The 25,662-nt window shown below is 41.5% G+C and overlaps 1 protein-coding gene across 2 annotated transcripts in view; it reads right to left on the bottom strand.

The window, feature by feature from the left end:
- The window catches only part of B3GNTL1 (UDP-GlcNAc:betaGal beta-1,3-N-acetylglucosaminyltransferase like 1), a 228,675-nt gene that overhangs the window by 178,143 nt on the left and 24,870 nt on the right, over nt 1–25,662 (bottom strand). For both annotated transcript variants that reach the window (XM_066618586.1, XM_066618585.1), the window contains exon 5: nt 23,861–23,926. In XM_066618586.1, coding sequence (XP_066474683.1) covers nt 23,861–23,926 — 66 coding nt within the window. The remainder of the gene's footprint in view (nt 1–23,860; nt 23,927–25,662) is intronic.

Raw genomic sequence — 25,662 nt, forward strand, 5'->3', positions numbered from 1 at the left:
TATTTGAAGAAGCTTTTATTATTCCCCTTAATGTTGCTGGCCATGCGTTCCTCATAGTCTCGCTTGGCCTCCAGTATCACCTTCTTACATTTCTTTTGCCACAGTTTATGTTCCTTTTTATTCTCCTCATTAGGGCAAGACTTCCATTTACGGAAGGAAGCTTCCTTGCCCTTCACAGCCTCTCTAACTTGGCTGGTTAGCCATGCGGGCACCCTCCTGGATTTAGTGGAACCCTTCTTTCTTTGCGGTATACACCTCTGCTGGGCCTCTATTACTGTTGTTTTAAGCAGCCTCCATGCACTCTGGAGAGATTGGACTCTTTTTACCCTCCCTTTCAACCTCCTTCTAACCAGCCTCCTCATTTGAGGGAAGTCCGCCCGTCGGAAGTCAAGGGTTTTTGTGAAAGATTTGCCTGGTATTCTTCCCCCAACGTGCACGTCAAAACGGATCGCAGCATGATCACTGTTCCCCAATGGCTCAGTAACGTTTACATCTCTAACCAGGTCCTGCGTACCGCACAATATTAAATCCAGAGTCACCTGTCCTCTGGTGGGCTCCGTGACTAGCTGATCTAAGCCACAGTCATTTAGCACGTCAAGAAATCCGGTTTCCTTATCGTGACCAGAACACAAATTGACCCAGTCAATATGAGGATAATTGAAGTCCCCCATGATTACAACCCTGTCCCTCCTTGTCACCTCCCTGATCTGTTTCCTCATTTCAAGGTCCCCATCCGATTTCTGGTCTGGAGGACGATAGCATGCCCCCAGTATTACATCGCTGCACAAGCCTGGTAATTTAACCCACAGAGATTCTACGGTGGAGTCGGACCCACCTTCAATCTCTACTTTGCTGGATTCTATCCCTTCCTTAACATAAAGGGCCACCCCACCTCCAACACGCCCCTGCCTGTCCCTCCTGTAGAGTTTATAGCCCGGGATTGCGGTATCCCACTGATTATCCGCATTCCACCAGGTTTCCGTTATGCCCACTATGTCAATATTTTCCCTTGTCACCAGACATTCCAGTTCTCCCACCTTTGCTCGTAGACTTCGGGCATTCGCATAAAAGCATTTGTACACGGAATGCCCCAGGATGCGCTGCTTATTTCACTTTGATGAGAAGCGATCCCAGGCTGGGAACTAGGAACCAACCAGACAAGGATCAGCGAGGGTTAAGGACTGCAAGCTGAGCATGCTCAGTACTTGCCAGATGGGGATTGGAGTCCAAGAGCTTTGGAAACAACATGCAGTGAACACAGAAGGCGGCAGCCTCGGAGTGGAGGGAGAAGAGGGCGGGGCGGCGGCAGCCACTCTTGCAGCTGAGCAACTCCTGTTTCTTCTGCTTTAAAAGAAAGCACAGATGACGGGCAGAAGACAGGCTCCTATTCTGCCCAGGGGTGTGATTGTATCGCCGGGAGAGGACATCCTGCGCCTCCCTAAAGAGCTGCGCCTCACAGTTTGAATAACACTGTCTTAATGGTTCCCTCCCAGTGTCCAGTCAGATCCTGAAAGCAGCAAAGGAAAGCAATAATTTTTTAACTATGTCCAGATCCTTGAAGTATCACCAATACAACTAACAGCCCCTCTGGGGCTTCATCAGGCCTCCCAATGCCTTGTAAAGGAATTAAACCGGAAGTGATGTTTTTTCATTGTAAAGCTCACTCTGAGCCCAGCAGAGATCACAGACATCCGTCTATAGCCTCTGCTGGGTTCAGAGGACCCTCTGGAGGCGGAGAGAGAAGAGCTCCTCACACCTCCAGAGGGGGTGTGGGGGGATGCGGCATGGATGGATAAGTGAATTCGCATATACGGGATCCACAGAAACAGGGACCACCCTGTAAATATTTTAAAACATATCTACCCAAGCTGCAGCCATATACTTAAACTGGTTTAAAATGTGCCCAGATGGAATGATGTGGTTGTTTTGTTGATCACCATTTACAGCAATAAATGTGTATCTGTGAACACTGTATAAGAAAAATGTACTGTACTAGCACCTGGGAGAAACCCCCCCCCCCCACACACGTCACTATTTATAACCTGTATCTGAAAATGTTAGAGCTGGATACTCAGAAATGTCCAAGTCCACCCTTCATCTTTAACTCAGTGGTTCCCAAATTCTCCAGGAGTTTGGGAGCCTCAGTAACTGTTTCTGGGGGAGGGGGGCATACGGTGACTCAATCTCCAGGATCGCAAAACTGGGCGTGGGTTTCAATCTTTATTTTTAGATTTTCTGAGGTTTGGGGGGCCTTGCAGGGGCTTCCGTGGAGCTCCTTGCATCTTGGGAGGCTGATGCTGGTAAGTAAAATGAGGCCACTGTCACCCCTGGCAGCAGCATGATCCTGGGGATCGTGTCACTGTATTCCCCTCCTCCCTGCCCCTTAAAGAGGCAAAAACAGAGTTCCTCAAGCTGGGGCATCACAAAAACCCAGTCTGAGAAGCTCTGCCTTTAACTTAATAATTGGCTCATGCGAAATGAGCCCATGAATAGAAAAAATTGTCATCCCATTTTGCAATTCAGAAATGAATATGAAGAAACCCAAAGATCTCACTCCTCTTGCTCTTAAGGGGAATAAAATGAAACCTATTTTTCAAACATCACAGCAGAATATAAACCAAAGTCAACCCAAAGTGATTTGGATTATTGTTCTTTCCTTACTTTCAATATAGCGTCAACCAAAAACTAAAGGACCATTTAAAATGAAATCACTACATCATGGGAGTTTCTAACTTATGAATTATTACTCTCAAAGCAAATCTCCTGCATAAATTCATTCTCTGAGTAAGTATGCAAAAAATCAATATTTGATTTCCTGTTAGAAGCAAGAAACAAACACTGGAGGGAATTTAAGAAAATATATGAAGTGGCAATTAAAAATCAGCCGGGAAGATAACAGCAATCTTTCAATATAACCCAACCCTTTTATTCTTTTCTACAAAACTCAGGATTTACTTTTGAGTGCTATCCTAATACTAATTTAGGCCTCCTGGATCACCAATAAGATCACTTCTAAATCACCCTGCACCGCTGGATCCAAAGAAATGCCAACATAGCAAATGTACACAGCAACATGTACACTGCTTCTTTAATACCCTTGTACGACTGTGGGCAGAATCCTTTACAATAGTAGGCTACTACCATCACAAGAGGAGAAACAAATCTTTGAAGGAATCCTATGTTTCCCCAGGACTTGTCCCTGCCCCCTGCAATAATACAAACAAAAAAGTGGCATAAAGGAAAATATTCCCACAGACATCAGTGGAGAGTCCCAAACCACAGTTGGTTAGGGTTCTGATCAATTCTGCCTAACCAAAGGGCTCTGGTTAGGATTCTGACCAACTCTGGTAAACCACATGCAAGACCCAACAAAAATTTTATTAGGGATGGGCCAACATGATCTGCCACCCAATGTGGCCTCAACCTGCCACATGACCCCCCCCCCCAAAAAATAGACAAATCCAGCCCCTTATCTCAGTCCTTCCCACACAATCCTTTTCCACAAAGCTAGAAGTGAGCACCCAAAGAGGGAGTGAGATGAATGGGTAGAGAAGTGGGATGATGCAGCTCATTGTGATGAGGGCTGGGGTAGGCGGAATAAAGGGCACCCCAAGATTTCTGCTCCTCCTGCCACCAGATGTGATTCACACTGTTGATGTCATGAACAGATTGGCTGTGGATTTTATATAGCAAGATATGCAGTATGAGATACTTTTACTCAGAACCCATCTCTTTGAAGTACAGGTGGGCCCCAGTATCTGTGGGGGTTCCTTTCCGAGAGGCCCCGGCAGATAAGGGGAATGCAGATATGGGGGAATGTTAACTAAATAGCACTGCCCACACCCATTACAAGTACCCTTTGTTTTGCACGGGTGCTTCTTCCTTAACATTATTTTTGCAGAACCAAACCAAGACTGCATGCCAAAGAGAGATCAACAGGAAGCAGGTCAAGAGGTACATCCAGAGAAACAACAACCAACATTGGTTAAGCTCCCCTACTAAATGGAGTCAGTGCAGACAGTACTGGTACCATGTTGCTAGGAGGTTCAGGGCAAAGCCCTACAATGGACCCTCCATGATACAGTGGGCACTATCACAGCCACTGGTACTAAGAGTTTAGGGGTTGCCCTAACCAGATCAACCCTCTCTGACGGGCCTATGGCCACTGGCCAACTTGGCAACCTCTGATGCCACTCTGAGTCTGTGTTGGCAACCTTCAGTCTCGAAAGACTATGGTATCACGCTCTGGATGGTGGTTCTGGAACAGCATCTAGTGTGGCTGAAAAGGCCAATTCCGGAGTGACAATCCCTTCCACACTGGGAGCAAGTGTAGTGTGCCCCTGGTCTGTCTCCCTGGCTGTGGGCCTTCCTTCTTTGCCTCTTTGCCTTGGTCTGTTGGCCAAATGTTTCTTCAAACTGGGAAAGGCCATGCTGCACAGCCTGCCTCCAAGCAGACCGCTCAGAGGCCAGGGTTTCCCACCTGTTGAAGTCCACTCCTAAGGCCTTCAGATCCCTCTTGCAGATGTCCTTGTACCGCAGCTGTGGTCTACATGTAGGGTGTATACAATGAAAATCACACTAGGTAACAGTCTAACCCTCACATTTTGTTAGTGAGTGTTTCCCAAACTGTGGGTTGGGACCCACCAGTAGGTCACAAGTCCATTTTTGGTGGGTTGTGATAAGTTTCTCAATTTTTTTTTTTAACTTTGCAAGCACCCTTGCCTGGTTTGCAGAAGAAAATCATTAGCTGAAACGATAACCTGAGGTAATACCCCCAAATTAAAATGTCACATTTTCTTATTTTCTCTAGTACGAGGGTCACCCAGAAAGTAATGCACCACATTTTTTTTCTCAGCCTACAGTAATGGTACGAATGCGAAACTTTATATATACATTCTTTGAATTTTCAGGAGTGCGCACACAAATTTTTGGTTTCTTCAGACAGATAGTGTAGCTGCAGCAGTGTTTCGAAATGGCGTCTGTAAGTGATGTACGTTACAAGCAGCGTGTCGTCACTGAATTTCTCACTGCGGAGAAAGAAACTGTTGGGAACATTCACAAATGTTTGTGTACAGTTTATGGAGAATCTGCAGTCGACAGAAGTACGGTTAGTCACTGGGCACAGAGGGTGAGGCCATTAGAAGGCGGTTCGGCAGAGCTCCAAGATTTGCAGTGTTTGGGGCAGCCATCCACGGCTGTCACACCTGACAAGACGCAGCCTGCTGATGTGCTCATTCGCGAGGACCAACGCATAATGACTAGGCAGTTGGCACTGAAGCTGTCAATCAGCAAAGGAAGTGTGGATGCAATCATCTGTGCTCTTGATTACTCAAAAGTGTGTGCACGATGAGTTCCGCGCTGTCTTATGGTGGACCACAAATCTCTCAGAAAAAACATTTCTTCTGAGTTGCTGAAACATTTTGAAGATGAGGGGGAAGCATCCTTGTCCAGGATTGTGACAGGTGATGAAACCTGGGTTCACCATTTTGAGCCCGAAACAAAACGACAGTCGATGGAATGGCGTCATCCTCAATCTCCACAGAAGAAAAAATTCAAAGCAACTGCTTCGGCCGGTAAGGTCATGATCACTGTGTTTTGGGACTGTGAGGGCGTCATACTCATTGATGTGATGCCAAGAGGCAGCACCATTAATTCTGAAGCTTATGTGAAGACATTAACCAAACTCAAGAAGCGCTTCCAGCGACTTCGGCACCATAACAACCCAGGTGAATGTTTGATTCAACATGATAATGCTCGGCCTCACACAGGTTTGAGGACTTCGGAACACATCACTAAACAGGGTTGGACTGTGTTACCCCATCCACCCTACAGCCCTGACCTAGCTCCCTCAGACTTCCACTTGTTTGGGCCATTAAAGGATGCCATTCGCGGAAGACATTTTGAGGATGACAAAGAGGTGATTTGCACAGTGCAGAAATGGCTTCGTGACCAGAACAAGGAGTGGTACCGACAGGGCATACATGCCCTTGTGTCTCGCTGGAGGAAGGCCATAGAACTGGACGGAGATTACGTGGAAAAATAGGGAGTGTAGAAGAAACATCATTCTTTCTTGTGTGTAAGTTTCATTGTGTTCAATAAATAATTGTTGAAGAAAAAAAAATGTGGTGCATTACTTTCTGGGCAACCCTTGTAATAATTTGTTATTAATTAATAAAATTTATTTCTAGTTCTCTTTTTTAATTCTGGTTGTGATAGATTGCCATTTTAAAAAGTGGGTCCCCACGTTAAAAGGTTTGGGAAGCATTGCGATAGTGCATTTAAAAAAATCTCAGCCAAGCAGATCAGATAATTACATAGGCAGGTGACAAATAATTAGATAAAAACAATAAAAAAAATTCATGTAAGTTATTTTAAAATGTGCTGTTACAATAAATTTCCATGAACCAACAGTACTATGTAAAGCTCAATAACTCTATTGCCCCTTCTGGATCTAGCAGTGGCATCAGGGGTCAGCCATGCAGGATGCTGGTTCAGTACCAAAAGCCATCAGAGGGCTCACCTGATTAACCTCTGATGCCCCAGTACCCAGAGATAACTCTGGGTTTGAGGGTGGTCAGGCCAGGGCTGGACTTTGTCACCCTGGTTCTGACACTGCCTTTTTCTACAAACTAGGTAAAAATAGTATATGCCAACTACATACCAATTTGCAATACCATCTTACACAATGAAAGCCTATCTAAACTGAGTCGAGCGGAAATGACATTCAGCCCCTGGACAAAGGCGCACACAGGATTGTAGCCCAAGAATCTTCCAAATCACAATGCATTAGCCAAACATTTCAAGTTATCACATAACCTCATGTATTATATGAGCAACATCATCCAAGAGCCATTTCAAAGAAGACAGCTTTATAGTTAATATATGGGTAACCCATTTGGGTGATGGGTAGGTGCTTGCCCTCTGCACATTTGTCATAGTGCAATGGCTTGACTAACTCCTTGGACTAATTTGTCATCGTCCGTCCCCCGCAATTCCTCAACAATGTGTGTTGGTTTTTTTTGTTGTTATTCTTCTTGGGTTTAACATGTTTACTCATTGTTGTGATACAAAGCTCCAAAATTAAATGTGCAGTGTAAGCCACCTTGGACATTTGCTTTGGAATGGGAAAGGCAGGATATATATACATATACACACACACACGTGTGTATGTGTATGTCTGGTACCAAACCCAAGTACAAAATATACATGTGAAGTACATGTATTTTCCAAAACTTGGGAAATATTTGTGAGCCAGAGTCAGGAAAGGATCAAATCTGTATTTAGGCATATTTCTCTAATGACAATGACCCCATCACCCCAAAAAGCACATCCGTACACATCCAACCCAACACTCATTCTGTACTTTAATAGCACGACGAGTACAACAATCTCACACCTGAAGCTGTCTTAAGAAACACGTTAGGACAATGGCCTGAGATCCATGAAATGATAATGTACCTGCTTCCCAAATCCACATATCTAAGGACCCAATCCTATCCAACTTATCAGCACTGATGCAACCAGAATGAAGCCCGAGGTAAGGGAACAAAAATTCCCTTATTTTGAGGCAGTCTCTGTGACTGCTCCCCACACCACAGAATGCAGTGCATGCCCCATTGGCATGACAGCATCAGTGCTGGAAAGTTGGATAGGATTGGGCCCCAATACTATTTAAAACAGTGCCTAAAAGACAGAATTAACACTTGTCAGGAACAGACAGCAAATACCTAAATAAACAGCAGATTGTTAGATGTTCTCACCCATATATAAATAGGGATATACTCAGTAGACAACATTAGACATGGAGCTTCTTTGAAATCCTGCCCACTCTCTTTGATGTGCTAAAGGGAACCAAAGCCTTTTGAAATGTTGACCCTCAACTGTGGGTGCTGAACTCCTTTGAAATTAACAGCCCTCAGTGCCACAGTCATTAACATACAAAGAAGCTTGAAGATTAAAAGAGAGGACAACTCTATCACTTTCTTTAGGTTTCAAAGATGATAGAGAAATGAATTCATGACTTTCCCCCCATATTTTCTCAAAATAAGCAATGCCTGTTAAGGTATATGAATTCCAACTGTTGCACACAACAGACAAACTTTTTTTCATTCAGAGCAGAATGAGAGTGTTCATTCATAGTTCTCAGGATAGGGTTAGAATGTGAAAAAAAACGCAGTGATTGTTTCAAGTCTGGGGAAACACTGGCATATAAATCAAATTAGATAAATAAAAAATATGGATGGTTCTTTAACCACAATGGGTCCTAGCCACAGAGTTGCATCATGGTATGTTTTAGGCATCTGCTAGGGACCCAGAAGTCTCAGATGAAGGACTGGATGCAAGATTACATGCAGTGAAAAAATTATTTACACTCTCTCACGAAGTGTTCCTATGCTGTAATTACACAGCAGAAGAATGCAACCATATAAGAATCACCACCAATCATGCCCCATGTATGCAATACCCTAATAGTTCAGCATGTCCAAACTAAGCTGTGAATTGCTAAGAAAATTCCTGTCTCAGATAATGGTCCATATAACCCAATGTACTGCCTTTTACAAACATTTGCTTCTGACTTTTAGATAGCAAGTACATGGAAGCAGCAGAAGAATCCAGAATAAGGATAGCAAGCAGAGGCCCTGGATGCAGTCCAAGGACTTCTTAATTTGGGGAGGGAGTTAAAGACCATTTTGACTGGGTCTTGGTGCAAATAGCAAGGGGGCATAGTAAGGGAAAGACTGCTAATACCTATGTTACTATTCAAACTTGTTGGGAAGGATAAAGAATGCTTTGCTTAGGTTTCAACTCACGCTGACTTACCCCTATTAATAGAGACTGTCCTTGGTTCAAACGTGGCCTTTGTGACTGAGCCTGAGACTCGCATGTTCCCTTCTCCCTTTGTACACTCCAATTTCTTACCTCGCTTCTCATGTGTCATCATGAGACACAGGATCTTGCCCCTGCACTACACTTTTGTACACTGCCAAATATTTCATGTGTCCCTTCTACCCAAGGATGGAGAAAGGGGTTAAGCTATTCTGAAGGCAAAATCTGAGATGGTATATCTTCCCAGTAGCCAACAGGACAGACTCAGCTTTATTTTTCCCTAAATATTCGCATCAAAACAACAGCCTGGAAGAAAAGTCAGGCAGTTTCTTACCACTTGCCTGGAATCTCTCCATTTTACATATCAAATGAAAGAAATTGAAAGGCACCCAATCAATGAAAGTGAAAGAGTTCCAGCACTTAGGTCAATTCATGCAAATGTGCCATCTTCTGTAGTCTATAAAACTCAAAGTAGAGTTTCATATGTAAAACTTTTGATGGATTCCTTGAAACCATGCAGTGGCACAGCAGACACCCCCCCCCAACCGCCAGGGGTGGTGATGTCGTGACATTATGCAACGTCATGATTTCACTTCCGGATTGAAGGAACAGGATGGTGGCTGTGGAGACGGGGAAACAGAGCGTATTTTCTTTTCTGTCATTTACAGATAATGAGTTGCTAGATCAGAACAAAGGTACTTATTTCTGGTCACTTCCTGCTTAATGATGCCACTCAGGGCACTCCTGGCCTGAGAGCCAGGGTGGTGTAGTGGTTTGGGAGGTGGACTCAGACCTGGAAGATCCAAGTTCAAATCCCCCCTCAGCCATGAAGCTTCCTGGGTGACCTTGGGCCAGTCACTTTCTCTCAGCCTCACCTACCTCACAGGGTTGTTGTGAGGACAAAAGGAGGGGAGCAGCTGTGTACACCACCCTGAGCTCTTTGGAGGAAGGGGGGTACAAAAATATGAAAAATAAATAAATAAATTTCTCTTGGCCATTCTGAAAGCACATGGAAGTAAGAAAGGACAATTAACTTCAGCAAACACATTCTGTGCTACTTTGATATCCATATGAAAGCAAGCCATGTCCTGAAGCTATATAGACCAAAGATGTTATTTCCAGGACAATCAATCTTCTCTCACATTTTTTTGGTATTATTATTATTATTAGAAGCTGTAGTAGTTTTCTAATGGGCTTACTTTACTGGGGTATTTATCCTTATTTATATATACTGAAATGGATCACCACGGATTAAAGATACTGTTTTAGTTACAGTAGCTCCTGGCATTTTATTTCAATTGAAATGAAAGTATACAGCGTTTACACCTAACTTTAAACTAACAAGAGCATAGTTACATTAACATATGCTATAAAATTTAAAAGTAGGGCTTTTACATAAGAGAAAAGATTCCCACAGTTTTTGTGCCAGGTTTTAAGCATAATTAACATTCATTAGGAAAAAAGTGGACTGGGTGTATTAAGCCTCAAATTAGGCATATGAATGGAAATTTGTGCACACTTACTACAAGGGAGTGTGACTAGATTTCTAAGTCATGTGCCAGTTAAGCACACATTAGAATTTAAATCAAGATGTCTTAAAAAGTTTTGCCATGGGTTACTGAGAAAAGCATACAAATTATGATGGATTAATTTCACATGAAGAATTTCATTGCCTTTCAAAAGTGAGTACATGAGAACAGAATATAACCACCCTCACAAGCTACATTACTAGTGGTCTAAAGGGAAAACAAAGTAAAACATTCTTACCCAGTTTCATGCATGGATCTAGGACAGGGGTCTCCAAACCTTTCTGGCCAGAGGGCCGCATCAAATATCTGGCATGGTGTGGAGGGCAGGGGGAAAAAATTTAAATATAAAATTTAAATAAATAAGAGATGGAACTTAGATGAGTGAATAAATGAATGGGCTCATTCATTCAACCTCTCTGGCCCTCAGAACACTCTCCAGACACAATCAGAGCACAGTTCTGGTCATGTTCAGTTGAGTGGGCCACAGGCTTTCAGGGAACAAGAGGTTGGCTGTGGGCCGGAAAGAGGCTTGCTGCCCCCGGCCCGGGGTTTGGAGACCCCTGATCTAGAACATCGAAAATGCTGGCTTCTGCTCATAATAAACCACTCAGACAAGATACTTGCCATAAAGAAAGGAAAAAGTGGCTGACCACAAGCACAGTGGTCTTGTCACCATGCAAAAATCCAGAAAATCAAGCATTTGAACCAAAATAACCCAAATAAATTTAATCCTAATAAATTTTGGAACAAATTAATCAAATTAGGCAAATTTGTGAAATGTGAATATGTTCATTTATTCAGGTACTCAGTATGGGTTTTGAACTTATTTATGTAGAAAAATAACAGAAAATGGCAATAGAAAAGACAGCATTCATGAAACAATCCTAGGTCCTTGTCGAATAAGCTGACCTGACCAAGTTCTTGAATACAGAAACCATTCCTCACACCTACAGAGGTTGTTCACTGTATCTCTGTATGAGCCATTCTTCTAGTTGTGTCATTCTAGGCAGATGGTACATCCAGACCAGTGACTCATGCAGAAACACAGACGGCAGCTTCTCTGAAGACAGGAAGCCTTTCGTACTTCTCTGAAGTGCCACATACTCAAAACAATCCTTTTGAATGTAAGCTTCTAGAGTAGAGCAGGGATGCGCAACTCCAGCAGGGCTTGACCGAGTCGAGTCGCTGAGTTACCAGGATGACCTGATCCTTTGCAGCCCTACCCAGAAGTAGCTCCATTGCAGCCGGTCATTCAATGAAGCTTGCTCCTCCCAAGTAACAGCAAGCCCTTAGAAGCCATGAGGTTCCTGATTGCTATGAATGACCTCCCCTGCCTCCCCACCTTTTTCCCCCTCCAGTCAATAATAAGGCAAGAACCCCCTTGGGCTCTTCCTGCTGCCCTCCCTCAGTCAGTGAAAATATCAAAATGCCTACCCTTTGTCCAATGATCATCCATACCTTCCTTCCTATCAGAGACAGGAAAAGAGAGCCCAGTCCATTCATTGCAACATTAATCCTTTCCTGCCTCCTGGCTGGAACCTCCCTGCTGCTCGCCCCCGTCAGAATGCTGGAACCACAAGGTTTTCCATGCCACAAAAACAGTAAGCAAGCACACCCAGAACAGGCAGCCTTGAGTCAGCACATATGGGGATAAGTGCTAAGTCAGGGGGGCACCTGACTTGAGTTTTTTTCAGAGTCTTCCACTCACACGACTCATGAGTTGCCGAGTCACCCAAAATCACGCATTTTCATGACTCGAGTCTGAGTCATCCGAGTCGAGTTCCCAACCCTGGTGAAGAGTCTTCATTTTTGTATCAGAAAATGCACTTGGATATCAGAAATTTGACAAAAAATGGTCTAAAGGTGTTATGTTTTAGGCCAGTGGTCTTCAACCTTTCTCATGCCACAGCCTCAATAAATAAAGTATGAGACTGGGGACCCATTGTCAATCCTGCCCTTCTCCCAGGACCCAGGACCCAATCCACCCACCCCACCCGTCTTCCTGATAAATTAGGGACAGAAAGAGTGAAAAGGTGGTCATGGGGCAGGCCTTGAAAGGTTGCCGCAACCCCACAAAAGAGGCTTTGCAACCCCACTGGGGTCTTGAACCACAGTGAACAACACTGTTTTAGCCAGTTGTCTCTAATTTGCCTTTAAGTGCAAGAACAACCTCTTTTGGTAATCAGATATAAGGGTTTATGAACTACATAATGAAAGAATAAAATTTCTTCTCAGTGCATGAGAACTGTAAAGCCACTCCATAAAATACTTCTGCTTCTAGGCCTAGTGAAAATGTTGTCCCTATGCAAATTTTCAGGTCCTTCACACAGCAGAGGATCTGGATCACACTGTGTATGAGAGTTCACATTTGCAAAGGGGTCTACATATGTAGACTCCAGAATTTGTAGCACAATCTGCATGGGACAAAATTAAAGTGCACATATATGGTCTATGTACATTGGGCTCTACACTCCTGTGGAGGGATGCATGATTTGTATGGAGCAATACAGGCTCATACCAAACGAATGAAGATTTACAGGGAATATAAGGAAGGTTTTTACTTTTACACAAGTCTCTCAAGCATGATGGATCCATCATATATACATACACATAAGGTATCCACTGGGTTTAAGACACCTTGAATACATTAATTAGGTTTTGCAATTCAGCTATAAAATAAGCACTGCCAAGTATACCACACGCCATCCCAAACCGACCTATGCTATTCACTACACTTATGCTACCACCACTGAATGGAACCCAGATCAAGAGAGCCATAAAATCTATCCTTTAACAAACGGCAAACTCAAAAACTGCTTTACAAGTAAACTCTCTATACTGCTACCTATTCCTTCAACAAACCTATAAAAAAAGATAAATATTTTATATGGATTATGTTTGTTTTTTTTAATTGTACATTTGCTTTAGTAGTACATTTGCTACTATCATCCCTTTACAACATCCTACAGTTTTACTACTTCTGTTAAGGGCAGAAAATGATTTGGTTCTTTATATACACATGGCCGCAATATGTCTCAAAACAGTCTTGGTCTTAAAGAATTCTTGGAGTAAACTTCCTCTGTCGCCTTATTTTATGCTGTGCAGATTCCAGGCGATTTTAAGTGTAAGTCAAACAAGGTGATTTTCAGTTATCCTTACCACTTTGTCCCTTAAAAATTGCACAAATTAAATATTTTTTGTCTTTGGAGTAAATGTGTTGGATTTTGTAAGGAAAATATTCCTTTTTACTTATTTTGTTTTAAACAATTTAGTTAACATGAACAAATCAACATACAAATATTTACTATGATATAGTCCAAAGCTTATTCTCCAGTACTGTGGGAAGCAGTACAGAGTTAAGTTGCATGGACTAGCCATGGGGCGAGTGGGGAGTGGAAAGACAAAAAAGGGTCAGAGATTGTTAGATAGGGAAGTAGGAAAATGCAGGCAAGAGATGGAGCTATGGACTCTCCATAGTAAAATAAGGTTCACTAGGCTTCCTGAAGACATGTAGTTGGCCATACTGCAAAAGAGGATGATAGACTTGATGAAGTTTTGGCCTGACCCTCCAAGTCTCTTCCTATATCTTTGTGGATTGACTCCAGGCAGGGAGGTGAGTGGTTAGCTGCAATCTTATAATACAGGGGTGCCCAAACCCCTTGGGGGCTCCCAATCCGGCCTGCGGGGAGCCCCCCCATCTCCAATGAGCCTCTGGCCCTCCGGAGACTTGTTGGAGCCCATGCTGGCCCAACAAAACTGCTCTCAGTGTGAGGATGACTGTTTGACCTCTCACCTGAGCTGTGGGACAAGGGCTCCCTCCACTACTTGCTGTTTCACATCTATGATGCAGCAGTGGCGACGGAAAGGCTGGCCTTGCTTTGTGCAAGGCCTTTTATAGACCTTGAGCTATTGCAAGACCTTCATTCATTCATAAAAGTTCCATCTCTAATATATTCATTTATGTAAATTTATTCAAATTCTAAATGTAAATTAATCCTTTTTCCCCCCTGGCCCCTGACATAGAGTCAGACAGATGATGTAAACCTCCTGCCAAAATGTTTGGACACCCCTGTTGTAATATATCTGGTCCATTAATCCAGTGGTTCCCAAACTTTTTCAACTGGTGGCTCTCTTGACCTACTGGGCCACTGGCCATGGCTACCCATTAGGGTTACAATCCTATGCAGTGTATAAGAATTTTTGCAAGGATTCTGTGGCTCCCCTGGCTGGATTCTGTGGCTTCCCAGAGAGCCACGGTTCACAGTTTGGGAACCACTGCATTAATCCAAAAAAATAAGCAACTGCATAAAAAAAACTCAAAGAATACTTCAGAAAATGTACTAGTACAGATTCTTCTTGATTTGTAGCAAACCCTAGTTTATCAACCCACTATAGGAGTTCAGACACTTCTTCTGAAAGAAGAAAGAAATGCTTCTGAAGGAAAGAAATGCTTCTGAAAGAAAAACAAGGCTTCTCCTCTCTTACAAAAAACTTAATGCAGCACACCTGTATAACACAATGTTGCAATTCAAAGGAAGTCACAGGAACTTGCAACACAACACTTTCAAAGAAACAGCATAAAGTAATATACAAAAGGCATTCCATAGTGAGTTGGAATGGAGAAGTTGCATGATGTTGCAAGCTGTATTAGATTATAATGGAATGTAAATTAAATGAGTTTCAGAAGTGCTGCCGCAGGTAAAAACAAAAGGAAAATTAGAAGGAAGTTCTAAAATTTCAGCAACTAGCTGCCCTTTTTCAGTTTGCTTTGAAGAAAAGTCATGTTTTCATGTGTTCATGATTATATTTAATGACTGCTGCAGAGATGGGCCTGAGCCAAAGTCATGTATCTGAACAGCCCCCCAACTCCAGAAGAGACCTGGCTTTGAAGTAATTTCCTTTGCCTCAAGTCCATTTGGAGAACATGGCAATCTCTACACTGCAGCTACCGCTGATAATTTGACCTTAAAAGGTGAAAATAAAAATGGATGAGAACATATACAATAATAAATATCTTAAAATATAATCAATGTTTTATATGTATGTAGTAGTAACCAATACTTTTATCTCCATTTGATCACACAGAATGCAGGTAGGATTGTAGCTTTTGTCTTGTATCTTAATGATAATCATCTTTTGGATGTTACCAAATAATCTTTTCACCAGAAATAAATAAAAAAATCTATTCAGAGAATGAAAGCGCAATACAATTATCTTCTGCAAAAGTACACGGCATACCACTTTGCCTAAATGCCTACAAGGGTACATTCAAACCTATCTTATGAAATTCACTAGTAGTTTATTTGAGCAGTAAAAGTTCTCTATGCATTGCCAGCACAATAGGTGTCTCTACACTTACCAAAAAGTAGTTCATTGCTGAAATTCTTGTTGGAGTACATTACTGCAGTTTGAAAGATTGAGGTGTGAGCATGCTGCTACCCCTACACAGCACCTCCACTCTGGATTTTACAAGAGTTCCCCAAAAGGAATTTCATCTGAAACCGACATTCTCAGGATATAAACATAATTCAGACATCACATCAAACCCTGCTTTGTACTAACTAGAAATCAGTATTCAACCAGGGTTTAGAGCTTCTTGCCCATTTTCATTTTCCTTTTGCTTAGCATTCCCATTTCTATGGTGCAGGGTTTTCTGAAGGCAGAGCAACATCCTTAGCTGTGGTTTGTCAGTTCAGACACCATAGCAAAGAACAGTTGGCAGAACCCTTGATTTACCAACACAGTTCAGCCCTTGGCTTCTACACATCTGTTTTGTCAATTAATTGCAAACCACTCAATTCAGAAATTACATCAATTGGTTAAGCTTCCTTAACCATTGTTCGATGAGATATCTAAATTAAACCATACCCACACTTGCCAAAATGAACCACTCCACCTTCCCTATGCCATTAAAAACTGACTCTGTATCATGTACCCCTATGCAACATTACAGAGAAAGTTTCAACTTTAGAAGGATTCAAGCGACCCAACTCAAAATATGTGTTTGTCACATACGTTTGTCACATATTTTGACCAGACATCTCTGCTGTTATCCCTTCTTCCCAACATCCAGTGTATGATGATGTGTGACAGAATGAGTGAGACAGACTTCCATACATGCAGTTCAGTGCTACTGAAAAAAACCCAAAAATCACCTTGCCTTCTTTTTCATAACCCTTCTGCAATTACTAATATCATCTGAACAATATTCTCTGTTTTGGCTACTTTCCCTACAGAAATTTCAAAAACTGAAAGTTTTTGTTGCCTACATGAGGGTTACAATGCAAGCAGCTAGCTGAACTTTGGGTTAAAACAAAGGCATAAGAAGTATACAAAACTTTCACTTTATGTAAGATTAATCCTCAAAGTTGTGGCAAGATTCCAGTGCAGCCCTTGGTGGTGAAAGTTGTAGAAGCTGCTGAAACAAGAAATGCAAACCATGAACAACCACTACAAAGGGGAAACTTTGGCTAGAAAGCTGGAATTAGATTTTTTTTTAACTACTCTAGCTGAAACTCCAACAGTAAACATGTATATGGATTCCATGAAAGATATCACATCTCAAGCAGTGCCCATGGCTAGTTGCGTGACACATGAGGAAGAGAAAATGATCTTTTTAACATTTAGTAATTCCAGCCATGAGGTGTATGAGAATATAAAATATGATCATCTATTTAGCAACTATATCGTGAATCTAGGATTAGAATACTCCAGTAACAGAACCTTTGTTAGATGTGGTTATTGGCATGTGGAAGCCATACTGGATATAAATTTAATTACAAAGCTGTATCAGTAGGGATGGTTTTCATTTGTGACGTTTCATTAAAATGTAGAACGGATTTGAACACTAGCTTTGAAAATCTACTGCGGTTTTTCAGAGACAGCAAATTAAAAGAATTTCTAAAGACCAGTTTAATGAAAACCAAACTCACAGCTGAATTCTTGCATGTGTCAAGTGATTTATTTGGAAGTACTCAATTAATGAAAGTTGTCATAATTATTGTGCTTTCAGAGTCAATAAACTTCCCCCCCTTTCCTAATACAAAGATACTTATATGACAATTTCATTTACACAATAGTTGTGATTTCTACATTTTCTTAGGTGCTGCTTTTGTCTCATGCCTTAAAACCCAGCAGGTTTATCAAGCCATCTCTAAAGGTCTTGAGTCAGACTGAAAAGTGGATACACTGGAAGGCCAAGTGTGGTGCCAAGCCAGAACTGACTGCTTTACAAAAAATAAAACAGAAGGAGGGGCCATATCAGAGTCACACCATAACTCTTAAACAATGTCAAGGCAACATACCATCATGAGCCTTACTTCAGGTCTAACCTTACAATTCTATGTCCTATAGGAAAGAGATTTGATAGGTCACACTATTTTTCACCTTGTTTATGTATGAGTCTTAGCACACTAGCATGTGGAACAGAAACCAGAATACTAGCAACTTCATCTTTTTGTTATATAGTTTCTAGCTCTAGTATTCAAAATTCATGCATCAAATCTCTGAAATTATACAAACAGATTTTTGTGGATTATTTTTCAGAATGAAAACTAACAGAGCTATTTTAAATATTGAATTGCAATCCGCTGTTTTCTATTTATTTATTTAAAAGATTTATACGCTGCCTTTCAACTCTTCTGGGACCTCAAAGAAGCAATGGAAGGAGCAACATACTGTATATTTAAATTTGATTTGTTTAAACATAGATTGGAAGTCCAGTACAGAATTGAATACCATGTAATGTTAAGTGCTAAATCTAGACAGCATATCTATATCTAGAGAGAGAGAGAGAGAGAGGAGAGAGTAGTAGAAATCTTAATATTTACATCTAACCACTACCCACAAATAGTTCTCATTCTGTATATCCATAAATATTCCAAAATGCTATTTTGTTAGAGAATTATCCTGTCTTTCCAATTTCAAGAGGTAAAGTTCAAGGTGGCATACATAATTAAAATTATACAGTGAACCCAACAACAATTCAGCTTAAAACCAAACCACAAATGCCCTTGTTCAAATATGTGCTCACAATTTTAGTCAATCTTTTAAATTTTAAAGTGTTTCCAAAAATCTTATAAAATTTTAAATGACTAGAACACACATTTAGTTCTTTTTGGCTTTCCAGTGTAATGTCATATTGCATTCAGATGCCATATTTGCAAATATTTTGCAGCAGTTTTACAGTTTTGACAGTTTGTCTAAACTTCACTATTGTCCTGTTCTGCATGTAGTTGAAGAAATGTTTGTCTGCAGCTAGAGGTATAAGAAAAAGTGGTCAATTAATTACTCTTAAGATAAGAAGACTGCAGTCATATGCACATTTACCTAGAATAAGCCCCAATGAACACAGAAGGGCTTACTTCCAGGTAAGTTTGCCTAGGATTGCACTGTAAGATAACTGCAGCATTCAAAATTACCTTGATGGTCAACAGATTAATATGCTGGAATGTCTGTCCTCAGCAGTATTTCTGAATGACATGCGGTTACACAAATCAGCTGTTCTTCAATTAGATTTTCTAGTCTAATAAGCAGAAATGAGGAACTTCTTGCAACTTCAGCAATACAGCGCTCTTTCTTCCTCTTGTTTTTTCTCTTTGTTCAACAAACACTGTTTAAACTTTGAGACCCCAAGTGACTTCTCCGTTAGGTTTTTGTGGAGCTGCCTTCTTTCATTTTAGTTAAACCAGGTTTTTTATTAGCGGCTGTACATGAATATGCTATATATTGCAAGTTACCAACTGTTCAAGTCAGCAGCAACCCATCCATTTTAGCAGGAAAAGGACAATAGATCTTCTTACCCATCATCCAGTAAAACACACACAGATTTTATCACTAGTAAATTAAACCAGGGATCTTGAGCCTGTCAAGATGTAAGAAACTGTTACTATGACATCTGTATTTATGAGTAACTCTCCTTCAGGTAAGTGAATAGCCCCATGTGGTAATTTGCATCACAGATCCCACAGTATAAGATGGGAAGGTTTTACACCTGGAGCTACACAGACATCACATGCCAAGAAATTCTCAGCATACAGGTACTTGTTTCTGTCTACAGTAAACACTATGTATCCATGCTACAAAATGACAGAGAAATAATTTACATTAGAGCATTCAAATAAATGAAAATTGACACAGTCCTAAGCAGTAGCCAGGTCTTCAGTCATTTTCTTTGCAGTTTCACTGTTTTTACATTTCAGGTCATTTTATGTAGTTCCAAATGTCTCTATTCACCTTCCATTAACAGAAAATGAGTAAATACCACTGATCAAGCAACTTCTTAAATTCTATACTTTTCACGTTCAAAATAAAGTTATTTTTATGCCTTTACATTTTGCCTGTCAGTACATATCTAATTTACGTGTTTGTGACTACCTAAAGCATGCTGACAAAGACAAAAGAGTATCTGATCCATATCAGCTCCCAAAAGAAGAATACTTTAGGTCTTGCCTTCCTCAGAAAGTCACAAAAAGTATTTCTAAATGAAATATGTTTGCATAAAGAAATCCTGCTGATATGAAGCAAGAGTGTGGCAACGTCTCCCCCAAATCCTGGCTCAGACTTGGAATTACAAGAGAAAAATAAGGCTAGAACTGCTGTTTTCAAACTCTCAGGGAGTTTGAGGACTGCAGTAAATCCTTGAAGGGGAGGGGAGCAGGGGGAAGGCAACAATGCGATCCCCAGGATCATGTTGCTAAGGGTGGCTGCAGGGACTGGGATGTACTGACCAGTCCCTGCATTAGCCTGTCGGAGGTGTGGGGAGCCCTGTGTGAGTGTCTGCAGGGACCCAAGCTTTCTAAGTGAAAGTGATCATGCTCTACTTCTGGTTTTGCAGAGGTGGAGTGCAATCACTCCGGTTTCACTTTCTGGATGCTGGGGAGCCCTGCAGACGCTTGCATAGGGCTCCCTGCACCCCTGACAGGCTGCTGCAGGGACTGGTCAGTATATCCCAGTCCCTGCAGCCCCCCTTAGCAACATGATCCTGGGGATTGTATCACTGCCTCCTGCCCTTAAGGCCAGGGCTGTCAGGTTGGGGCGTTGCAATGCCCCAGTTTGAATAGCTCTGGGCTAGAAGATTATTCTTATCAAGACCTTTTTATGAACAGGAGGTAAAAGAAAAAGGCCAGGATATAAGAGTAAACAGGCTCTATGTTATAGTTTCATGAAGTCATGTGGAAGAAAAGAAATTTAAAAATGTTAACATGTCATTTTAGTTCATCACTGGGAGAACCAAATTTGGACTGAGCTATCAATGAAGAAGCTGCAGCATCAAGCTGCCACTGCAACCAAAATACACATGCAACAGGGCCAAACATCAGTGATCCTCCCAGTTGTACTTTTATTCCCCACCATGGTAGCCCAGCACAGAGCTAATGGCAATAACAAATATCAGAAGCAAAGTTAACTTTGATTACAACACTACAAATTAAAACAAAAAGCTTCCCTGCACAAGTTACTGCCGTATGTTGTTCTATTGTGTAACACTGTCTGTCTGAATGACATAACACAGTGCATCTTGAAACTCCCTCAGATGTGTGACCGAAACTATTCAGTTATTTGTTCAGCTTCCCAAATAAACCAAGAAGAAATATATTTTCATTGCTAGTGCAACCACACCACCCCTTGTTTTATGTTAGTAGAATGGATGCTAAAGAACTGAAAAGAGGGTAAATGGACCAAAGTATTGAAGATAAAAAGAAACATGGCACTCCCAGGAAAAGAAAGCAAAGGCATAAGTCAGCCATGAATTGCCTTCGCAAGCCAAGTACACATTGCTAATGTAGCAATAGCCCCAGTTAAGGACACCTGCAGGGTCATGAATAAACCATGTATTTGTTCCATTTCCATCCTCACTGACATCTCACAATTATGCAACAAGTCCAAACAAGCGACATGAAATTGGGCAGAGCATGAGCTCATACATACTGCATCTACTATAAGATCTATCTTTTTACTAGCAAAGAACAAATGTGCACATTAAAACTCTTTTTAAAAGTTTAGTCCGCTGTAAGCCTCTTTAACAAGGATGCTTGCCAAGTTATGCATGGTAATACTGTGGTATGGATTCATGCCTAAAAATTAAGGTCAAACCATTTGTTTCAATAGTTTTCATTCTAGTTCAAAGAAAAAGAGGATGATTATTATCCATCCGATCCAATCCGCTTATTGCCTCATGCAGAGTCCTTCCCCCCCTCCGCTATGTCTCTCAAACAGCACCATACCAAGAAGCAAACATGTGCCAAGCACTTTCACTTATGACAGTTATTTTTAAAAGTATAACACTGAAAACTAAAATTAATCACAGCATTTCCTCCCATGGCTTATACTAAATATCGCACAATTGAAGTCTTCTTAAAATACTGCAGTAGCAAAAACTTGCCTCAAGTCACTCACTTCAGAATTTCATTTCCAAGTTAGTTGTTTGAAAAAACAAACAACTTGTTTTTTGTTAGTTGTTTAGCAAAATTATTAGTGCAGCAATGCTTGGGAGTAATAATAAGTTTTATTTGTCACTGTAAGTTTGTGCAGCCTCAAAGATTATTGGTAACAGAAGCACAGAACAGCCCCATATTACAATGCCAGTCCCTTATCATGCAGTGTGAGTGATTTCTGTCTATCAAATTTAGCAGGTGGTTGTATTTCACCAATACTACCTATTTTCTCTGTACAAATGTTACTTCTCTTTTATCCCCCACTACTCGGCCAATCTAGTTCTTAAGATAATAGTAACTCTGATTTTACACCACTGCCTCCCTACTAGGAGCAGAGACTCCTCCAGAGAACAATCCAGAGTAAAAAAAAAGGAGAACCTGTTGTGAGAGCTGAAGAGCTTCTCAAAAATCCAACTTGTGTGTTAAAGAGAATCGCTTAAGCAAAAAGATCTAAATCTGTCACAGAAGTGCAAAGCACCATAAAATGTACATGTTCTGTGTTATTAGAGTCTCTAACAGAAAGCAAATAAGAAAATCCTATTATTATCTGTACAGTTCTCCTTCCTATTGAGCAATAGTTGCAGCTATCCAAGAGATAAAGTAAAAGTCTCTGCACAATTCATTAGCTACTTCACAGTTAACTCAATCAGCACAGCTGCCGACAATCAGCCAACCATTCATTCCTATGTTGCTTAAGAACAGCTATTGGCATTACATGTGTTCCCCCGTATGTACAGGGGATAAGTTTCTTCTGATACTGCAGGTACCCGAAACTGCAGATAGCAACAAAGATTTTTCTTCCTTTCACTCTGGAACATGAAGCAAACAGTGAGAACCTAGGTTTATAATTGCTAAAGCAGCATTATTCAACCTTTTTCATCTGACAGCACACTGACAAGGCACTAAAATGGTCAAGGCACACCATCAGATTTTCTGACAATTAGCAAGGCACCCCTCCACTGTCAGTGGGGGGCTCACATCCCCAATGGCCTTGTTAATAAATGATCCTCCCCCCAACTCCCTTGGCACATATGCAGATCATTTGTGGCACACCAATATGCAATGGCACAGTGGTTGGAAATTGCTGTGCTATAGGGACACCACAGGAGGTGACAGTGAGAATGACAACAGAAAGAGGACAACAGAGAACTTCCTGTTAGAGTTCCCACTGTTGCCTCCTGTAGCGTTTCTCTAGCAGCTGAATGAGTCTAGGTTCTCAGTGTCTACATTCTGTTCCAAAGCGAAAGGAAAAAAAATCTTCCTTCCTTTTGCAAAGTGTTTACAACTGAAGAAAAGTGAGTTGTGAATGTAAGGGGGGAATCTGAGAACCTCAAACAAGTGAAACCATGGATAAACCATGGACAGAATAACTACCAAATAGGCATAGCAACAACAAAATCTATGTGCCAATGACTGTCAATGCTACCATAACTTTTGCCAAACTTCTGTATTAACAAACTGCATGCCACAATGTTGAGACTGTGTGTAGTAGTAGACTATGGTGAAGTAACAGTGGTTAAGAGATTAACAGTACAGTTCTATGCATGTCTACTCAGAATTAAATTCAACTGTGTTCAATGAAACTTACTCCCAGGATTGCATAGGACTACAGACCGGGTTGCGAGTCAGATTTTCCAGTTCAAGTTTTCCCTCTTCCGTGAACTTGCTACATGGCCTTCAGCAAGGCACTCCCCTCTCAGCCTCAGCTCCCTAGCTGCAATACAGGGATACAACTACTTACCCAACAAGGCCATTGTAAGGATTACACTTGAGCAAAGTAAAGTACTTTGAACACTTGAAATCACTATAGAAGTGCTACTTCAAGAAGGGACAGAGGAAAGCAGGGGTAGCATTAGGGGTTGGTCTGGTAATGCACTGGTCAAGGGCCTACATCCATCAGAGCAGTTCATGTGTCTGACAATGAATATGCTTAGTACTAAGTACATGCTTAGTACTGGCAATAGTGGCAGCACTCAGTGCACTATCAGAGGGTGGGTGGGAGGCATAAAGACTGGCCAAGTACAAGACTTTACCCTTGGCACCCTGGTGTCAACACTGGAGGGAAGTACTCACACTTTTGGGATGTTGAACAGCAGCTTCCCATTGCAGTCGTATTCTTTGGGGCATCATCACATCATCCTGTAATAAATGGCACACTGTTACTAAACATTTAAAAAAGCTCGCCACTGTTATTTCACAAGAGATAACTGGAGATGAGTGCCAAATTAATTCCAGCTTGGTTTTGAATTCCCCTTGGAGGGAACACTGGCTACCATGATATTAAAATTTAACCCCACAGCTAATTAACATAAATTAGAACCAGAAGGCAAAATCCATACTTTCTACATTGTAGCAGGGATCATACTACGTTAACATAATTCAACTGGAGAACACAAACAGAGGTTGGAATCCTATACACACTTACTACAGAAGAAGTTCTATTAAAATCAGTGGAACTCACTTCTGAGTAAACATGCATAGGGTTGCACTGCATAAGCAACTTGGAAAAATTAAGCAATAAGTTGTGATGGAGGTTGAAAGAAAAAGAAAATCAACGCCCAAGTTAATTTAAAACCAAAAAATTTACCATCTTCTGATTTGCCAAAGTTTTATTTTAAAATAAGTTTTTTCTTTTATATTCTTTATCTAGCCAACCAGGGTTCAACAATACACCAGTAATATTATTTGCTATTCTACAAGGTTTTGTAAGAATTATGAGAAGCAGATAGTAATTCCGATCTTAACTAAAGCTAAGAAAGGCTTTGTTGGAATTTGAACCAAGGTAGCACATATTCTAACTTAAGTAAAGGATGAAGCGCACTGGTTGAGACACAAACAGTCTTCCATTGCGTCCTTCCCCTATGTGAAAAGCCACAGGATCAATGAAAGTGTCTCACTTTATCATATAAGTAGTCACTCAGACGGAAATCTAAGCATTGCTACAAAAGGTCTGCAGAATACAATGGTGGTCATATGTTCAGGACTATACTTCTTAGATTTGCTGGTACAAGGTCATATTTTTGAAAATTCCCACTTCTAAAAAGCTCTCTGTATGTGGTAAAATACTAGTGAGTGGACTGTGCTAAAATGGAATAGTCCAGAATTCTATCATCTTATTTTGCATTATTTTAAGGCTACCAGCTGCCTCTGCCTAGTCTAGTAACAGAATAAGTTTGAAGTTAACCAAACAATACAATTTATCAAAAATAAACTGGCACAATCTAAAGGCTGGGAAACAAATATCTGCAACTGGCTCCATCTAATCAATCTACCTCAAGGTTAAAGATAAAACAAAAGAGGAGAGCATAACTGCTTAACAATTGTACCAAAGTGCATGATATACTAACAAATCTTTCTTCATATGTAGCATTTTAGGAACGTCAATTTTTAAAGACACCTTAGGGAGAAAACCTGGACATGAAAAAATACAGGATATAGCTAAATATCCACAACGTATTAACACCAAAGCATACAAGAAACTAACAGCCCAATCCTGAGCTGCCCGGGGCGCCCAGCCTCGGTGGCACTGAGAATGGCTGCCACCAGATCCTGCGTGCTCCGGGCTAACGTAGGAGGCGCCTCGGGAGAAGGGGACTTTTGTCCCCTTCTCCTGGGTAAGGTAAGCAGCCCCGCAATGGAGCTACTCACTTTATCGCTAACCAAAAGGTCAGCAGTAAAGGCGCTCGGGTAGGGCACGGAGCCCTCCCCAAGCACCTTGGATCCTGCAGAGTGGAGCTCCGTGGACCCACCTCCCTCCCTACACCCAGCCCCCCATCCTCTCTCCGTCCCCCACCAGCCTCCCCCCTCCACGGAAAACCTCCTCCCCGCCCCCACCTACCATGTCGTGGCTCAGTGGTCCGGGAGACCGCCGAGCC

The sequence above is a fragment of the Tiliqua scincoides genome, chromosome 2, assembly GCF_035046505.1.
Source record: "Tiliqua scincoides isolate rTilSci1 chromosome 2, rTilSci1.hap2, whole genome shotgun sequence".
NCBI classification, from domain to species: domain Eukaryota; kingdom Metazoa; phylum Chordata; class Lepidosauria; order Squamata; family Scincidae; genus Tiliqua; species Tiliqua scincoides.